The sequence below is a fragment of the Phaseolus vulgaris genome, chromosome 7, assembly GCF_000499845.2.
Source record: "Phaseolus vulgaris cultivar G19833 chromosome 7, P. vulgaris v2.0, whole genome shotgun sequence".
Taxonomy (NCBI): domain Eukaryota; kingdom Viridiplantae; phylum Streptophyta; class Magnoliopsida; order Fabales; family Fabaceae; genus Phaseolus; species Phaseolus vulgaris.
Window position 1 is genome coordinate 37,291,507 of NC_023753.2, and position 6,904 is coordinate 37,298,410.

At 31.5% G+C, this 6,904-nt stretch overlaps 1 protein-coding gene across 3 annotated transcripts; it reads left to right on the top strand.

Moving 5' to 3' along the window:
* Positions 1–286: 286 nt before the first annotated feature.
* LOC137830549 (probable glycerol-3-phosphate dehydrogenase [NAD(+)] 1, cytosolic) lies at positions 287–5,935 on the top strand. Of its 3 annotated transcripts, none has more exons than XM_068637970.1 (6): positions 287–415; positions 1,299–1,899; positions 2,844–3,065; positions 3,475–3,722; positions 4,561–4,700; positions 5,625–5,935. In XM_068637970.1, the coding sequence occupies exons 1-6, from the start codon at positions 377–379 to the stop codon at positions 5,749–5,751; spliced, it is 1,377 nt and encodes a 458-aa protein (XP_068494071.1). In that variant the 5' UTR covers positions 287–376; the 3' UTR covers positions 5,752–5,935. The 3 variants fall into 3 exon arrangements, with proteins under 3 accessions (XP_068494071.1, XP_068494073.1, XP_068494070.1); XM_068637972.1 differs by lacking the exon at positions 287–415 and adding an exon at positions 443–545; XM_068637969.1 differs by lacking the exon at positions 287–415 and having other exon boundaries at positions 587–1,899.
* The last annotated feature ends 969 nt before the right edge of the window (positions 5,936–6,904 follow it).

Genomic DNA, 6,904 nt, shown 5'->3' on the forward strand with positions numbered 1-6,904 from the left:
TATTTAAAGAAACACAAATATATAAAATCAATAATTTATAAACAAAATATAAAAAATTGAAAAGTTGGACAACAAAATGACCAAAAACTAACCAAAAGGTGTAAAAAAACCTTAATTGTTATATATTCACATAAAGTAAAATATTAGAATTCCATAAATATATTTATGTAACATTGTCATTTTTTTCTTATCATAATTTTGGCTGAATTTGTTCATCCCTACTTAGCACATGAGTTTAAGAAATTGTTTTATGCTTAGTTGGTAAGAAAAATTTCTTACTGAGTGCCAATGAAGCATGTCACATGGAGCATGATGAGCAAAGTCATCTCATATTAATGAATCACCTTGGGAAGTTGGCAACAGCCACAAACCTTTAATGCATGTCTATGGGCTTCAACCATACACCTTCATTATAGTACACCCTCTTCTCTCTTTATCTCTCTTATCTCTTTCTGTTTATGACATGACCAATGTGAACAAGCTGCTTCTAGTTTCACTCCCATCAATGGTTTTTCCTTTGTATGTTTAACTTCAGTCACATTTTGGTGCAGTATAAATTCTCACTTAATTTTCATTCTTCCTTCTGTTTCTTGTGTCCTTTATTTCCTTTAACAAGTTCAGTTCTTGCATTTAAACTGAAGAAAACAACCCTTTGGTTGAATAAGCATAACTGTTCCCACAGAAAAGTTATGGGTATTTTGTATTCTGCTTTGTTTTTTACTGGTTGTGACTGCTTTTTAGCTGGGTAGATAAACAACTCTAGACGGAGAAATCAAAGTTACATTAGTGTTTGAATTTTATATTTTTGTTTTTTCCCTCTGGTCTTTTGGCATGTGAGCTGTCTAGAAAGCCAAAAGGGACACCTTATTAGGTAATTGTATGATATATTTCATTCATTCTTCTATTTCAACTAAAGTTAGGAGTGGAAGTTTTCTGTCGAAATCTGAAAATTAGTTAGTTCAGCTTTTTGTCCACGAAGATCCACCAAAAAGATTTGATTTTGCAGTTTCTTTTGCATCTTAGTGGTAACTCAAACCTATGATCAAAAGGGTCAAATTGGGTAGTTGAGAAAGAGGAATGTGAAGGGTCTAAGATTTAGGGGGGTCATATAGGATTCTGTGATGTGTTTAGTTTGTTTATGGGCATAAAACCTGGATTAGAAAGAGGTCACCCGTTGAAAAGTTCATAGAACTAGAAGCAAAAAAAGTGTTGGAGATTTCATTTCAAGGCTTGTTTTATGCATGGTGGGAAGCATCATGGAAGTAGTTTGTAATGAATACTCAAATGGCTCTGTTCAGGCCTGCAATGGTTCAGAGGAGAAGCTTGATGATCTTCGCAGCCTTGTTGGGAAGGCTGATGGTGATCCTTTGAGAATTGTGAGTGTTGGTGCTGGTGCCTGGGGCAGTGTTTTTGCTGCTTTGTTGCAAGATACTTTTGGCCAATTCCGCGATAAGGTGCAAATCAGGATATGGAGAAGGCCAGGGAAGACACTTGATAGAGCAACAGCAAAGCACCTCTTTGAAGTTATCAACTCCAGGGAGGATGTATTGAGAAGGTTGATCAGACGTTGTGCTTATCTGAAATATGTTGAGGCCAGGCTTGGTGATAGGACTCTTTTAGCTGATGAGATTCTGAAAGATGGATTTTGTTTGAACATGATAGATACACCACTTTGTCCATTGAAGGTGGTCACAAACTTGCAAGAAGCTGTTTGGGATGCTGATATTGTGGTTAATGGTTTGCCTTCAACTGAAACAAGGGAAATTTTTGAAGAGATAAGTAAATATTGGAAGGAGAGAATCACAGTGCCTGTGATAATCTCTCTGGCAAAGGGTATAGAGGCTGCATTGGAGCCTGTTCCCCATATTATAACTCCCACAAAAATGATTAACCAAGCAAGTAAGGTTTTTCTGCTTATTATCATGAGTTATCTTTTCTCCATTCTTCTGGCTTCTTTCTTACACTTGAAAGACAATCTTTTTTCTCGTGCACTTGATACAATAGAAGTAGTAAAGGAATTCCACCAAGGTTTTAAGTTGCATTTGCCTTCAATTTTGTTAATCACTATACAACCGCAACTGTGATCATCCCAACTGCAATTTAAAACCTTGGGTTGCATGAGCTCTCATAGCTTCAACTTTGTACTCTTGTGGTAAAGATATCATTATTAATTAGTAAACATGGTTGGTTTTGTACCATTTTTTGTTATCACTCTGGTTGGATGTGGTAGGAGTTAGAAAACATTTGTCTCTCAGAACAAGAACTGTAAAGCATTGAGGACACTTTTATGTGTCAAGGTTCAGGGACTCATTGATATCTTACTTCTTGAATAACTTTTCATCTTTTGACCAGCACAGCTAGAGAAGAAGTCTAGCCAAAGAAACTTCCGCAGCATTATTGTGAGTTTTATTGGTGGAGACAATGTTGTTTATTTTGAATGAATGTGAAACTCAACCATCCCCGTCCACTACTAGTAACTTCATTTCACTTAAAGTTCTCATTCATATTTAGGTATACTACAGATAAAGGATAATAAATAACTCCCAAACTTCATTATAGATTTTAGCCTTTAGAGTACAAAGTGAAGCAGTAAATCTTGATTCAGAAATCAACAGCAGAAAATATGATAAATGCATACAAAATATACTATGAAGTTGTTTACATTTCAAAATTGATTACTCTGCACTTACCCTCTAAAGTTTACAACACACCTTATAGGAGGTACTGCTATTTGTGATCTATAACTTATTTTATACCAACCAATAGAAGCTAGTAAGTTGGTAGTATATCTATTTCATCTACCCTTATTCTCAACTGTTTACAATGTATATATACTTTGATAGCTGGAGTGCCTATGGAGAACATACTTTATCTTGGTGGTCCAAATATTGCCTCAGAAATTTACAACAAGGAGTATGCCAATGCTCGAATATGTGGAGCTGATAAATGGAGGAAACCTCTAGCCAAGTTCCTACGACAACCACATTTTATTGTCTGGGATAACAGTGACCTTGTCACACATGAAGTCATGGGGGGCTTGAAAAATGTCTATGCAATTGGTGCAGGTAAGCTTCAAATTAGATAGAGATTGTTTGGAAAAATTTCTCCATAAACACTTCCAGAAAGGAAAGTAAAAGGATAAAATTGAATAAGCTTTTACATAAGCTAAAGTTGGTTTAGGCAAATCAATATAAATTCTCTAAATTCATAATTTTAAGCATAAGCTAACTTTATCAAAGACTGGTTAAGGAATTAATCTTCACCAATAGACATACACAGAAGAATATATTGTATATGCAAGTTCAAATATTTGATCATAGCTCTGCAACTATATGATATCTAATGGTTATGAACTTTTTAAGAAGTCATATAACAGAAGAGTTATTTTTATTGCGTATTGCTGTTGCAAATGGAAAGTGGGAGCTTTTTTTACTGTGATAATAACATCCCCCTTATGTCCTTATTATTTGTCAGGTATGGTAGCAGCCCTTACCAATGAGAGTGCTACCAGCAAATCTGTATACTTTGCACACTGCACATCAGAGATGATATTCATCACTCACTTGTTGGCTGAAGGACCTGAGAAACTTGCAGGGCCATTATTGGCTGACACTTATGTCACTTTGCTAAAAGGTCGTAATGCATGGTATGGCCAGATGCTAGCTAAAGGCGAATTAAGCCCAGACATGGGTGACAGCATCAGTGGCAAAGGAATGATTCAGGTATGTATGTTTCATAATTTCCTCAAGTGTTCTAATTGCACTTTGGAATGTACAAATACTATAATATGCATTAAAAAGTGAATATTAGGCACACATATAATTCCACTTTCAGTAATTTTAGTTGTTGTTCAGTGGAACTTTTGTATGCTATTATGGTTTTAAGCATTCCTGCAATTTCAATTTTCAATGGTACATTTATTGTTCAGCTTTGAAAACACGAACTGGTTTTTCCATTCTTAAATGTTCAGAAGGATAGATGTGGCTTTGAATTTCTTCTTATCAACGTTTTTACATTCTAGTCAGTGATCTACAATGGGACTTCCCTATGTTATCATTGGCATTTGAGGTTTAAAATCTGTAGTTGGATTCAAGTGAGCATTAACAGATGGAAAAATTTCTCATCTGGTTTGACATATATGATATTGATATTTCATGAAATTTAACTCTAATTCAACCTCACAAAACCGATTTAAGATGAGGTTTGGATCCACCTCAAGTCAAAATTGAACATTTTGAGTATAAAATTAAGGAAACTCGATAGCAGATGACATAACATACCCAACAAACTTGATTAGGATAGGTTCTGAGACCATCTTAAAATAGTAAGATTTAAATCTGACTTAATCTTTGTTGGTTTAGTAAGACAAAGTTTGTCTCCACTTATATATTATAATCCGTCATATCGGATCAAAGAAGTTGCATCAGCTAACTAGTGTGGATAATTGGCCTTTAAATGCTTTTTGTTACTTTAGTTGTGGATTTTCTTAGTTTGTGAATACACAATATTTCATCCTCATTGAAAAATTTCTGATTATATGATTGGTGTTTATATTTGTAGGGTGTCTCAGCAGTGGAGGCCTTTTTTGAACTTTTAAGCCATTCAAGCCTGAATGTGTTGCACCCAGAAGAACACAAGCCGGTTGCTCCTGTTGAACTTTGCCCCATCCTCAAGACACTCTATAAAATATTGATATCAAGGTAATTCATTTCTAGCTCATCACATTGAAAACTAATTATTTTTATCCAAAAATAGATACATAAAATAACATATATTTTCTACTTAATGGGCATATAAAAGTAGAGGTTAATTATGACTTAATTATTTGGTTAATTGTGTAAACATTTTCTACTAAATAACCTTTAACTCATTAATTATGTAAATATTTCTACTTTTAGACATTTCTAAGTCTCTCAATTGAAATACTCAATTACTTTCAAATTTATACTTTCCAAACAATCCAGGACACAAGTGTTAATATTTTGAACTAGTTTTTATTTTAATTTTAAAAAGAATGAAACAATGGATCTTGAATGGACTTACCTATCTTAATATCTCCAAAAGAAAGTCTCAAAAAGTTTCATTACCAAATCAATTTAATCCAAAATTTAAAAATCAGACTTTGAAGTCATTTTTTTTTTTCATTTAAATATTTTATATATTTATCTTCACACAAATTTTTATATAAAAACTCTCAGGTTAGACATTACTATAAAATTTAATATCTTAGATATACTGACACCTCAAGTAACAACAATCATCTGTCACAACATAAAAAAAATATTATTAAAAAAAATACAAGAAAATATGGAGGAATTATACCAAAACTTGTGTATCAAGAAAAACGGTACATTGGTACTCCATATTTATCAATAAATAATTTTAAGAAAAAAATTAGATGAAAGCATATTATATCAATAAAAATATTCTCAATAAATAAAGTCTAAGTTAACAAATTTATCAGCACGATGTGAGAAATCTTAAACTTGATTTTCACACACAAAGTAATTAAGACAAATGTTCTCCCTATTACATCACAGCTTCATTATATTTTGGTCAATTATAATATGAAATTTGGAATGGAAGACATTATTTATAGTATTGATGCATTTTGCATTTAGCAGGGAACACTCTTCATCAGAAGCTATTCTTCAAGCTCTTAGAGATGAGAATCAGAATGATCCTCGTGAACGCATTGAGATTGCACAAAGCCATGCTTTCTACATGCCTTCACTTCTTGGACAACCATGATTCTTTTTTTTATCTTGCCAAAATTTCCATTTCTCAATGTTTTACTTCTATGCAAATGAATTCTTAGTTATGCCTTAGAACACAGCATTTTATGATGGATTTTGCAATTCATAAGTATAGATCTTCTGTTAAAAAGAAATCTAACTTATGTGAGTCACTTATTTTAAGTACATTTTTTTTTTATATTTCATTCTTTTTTTAAAAAAAAAATATTATTATCTTTATTGCAAGTGTATTTTATGATGTTTTAATTCATTTTCCGTAAGCATTTTATTCCACTCAATGACATCACTTTTAAGATTTTTTCTTTTTGTAAATTTTTCTTCAATACAAAAACAAAACCTTATATCACTCGCATTCTAGTTAATATTTTATTATAGAAAAATATTATTTTTATTCTTTTAATCTAGGGTTTTATAAGACTAGACCCTAAGTGTTAAATTTTATCTAATGTGATATACATGTTCTTATTTATAACTGTGTCTTGATCTTTTAAAGTCTTAAATACTCGTTACGATAGGATCGAAATAGCTTTGATAACATGTTACGAAGTGGACTTTAAGCTTAATTCAATCCCATAAAACTGACTCATAGGAGTGAGGATTGCACTCACTTATATGAATTGTCCTTATCTCTAGTGGGATTTCCATCATTTATAAATAAGGGCTACAAGATTATAATAGAATTTAAATTACTGTTTTCATTTTTATATATAAGTAAAATTGTGTTTTTATTTTTTGTATATAATAAAATTTATAAATTTACGTCGTTATTAATTCAGTAAAATTATAATTATTATAAATTTATAATACAATATTTATAATAAAGGACACAACAAAATTTTAAATAAAAAATCTAAATTTGTGAATCTCTATACATTTCTTCTTTCATAATCTTTTATTCCTTTTTCAGTCTCAACAACTCTTTCCATTATCATCATTCATGTTCACGACTCTTTTTTTTATTTTTTCAATAAATCAAATGTTGATTTTGTGTCATTTTCTCGAGTATCTTGTTATTTTCTTTATAACAAATATTTAGAAGACAAAAAAAAAAAAAATTACACAAGAAGTTTCCTTTTCAAATATCTTCTTTCTTTATTTTCTTGCCTCTCTTTTGATAATATTTTAATTTATTTTAAAATTAATTATTG

What these genes read in the sequence shown, in the direction of transcription:
- LOC137830549 (XM_068637969.1), top strand. Translation starts at nt 1,242, where the DNA reads ATGGTGGGAAGCATCATGGAAGTAGTTTGTAATGAATACTCAAATGGC. An exon ending in AAAAATGATTAACCAAGCAA is followed by an intron (nt 1,900 to 2,843) that starts GTAAGGTTTTTC and finishes ATACTTTGATAG; the next exon opens with CTGGAGTGCCTATGGAGAAC. An exon ending in TGTCTATGCAATTGGTGCAG is followed by an intron (nt 3,066 to 3,474) that starts GTAAGCTTCAAA and finishes ATTATTTGTCAG; the next exon opens with GTATGGTAGCAGCCCTTACC.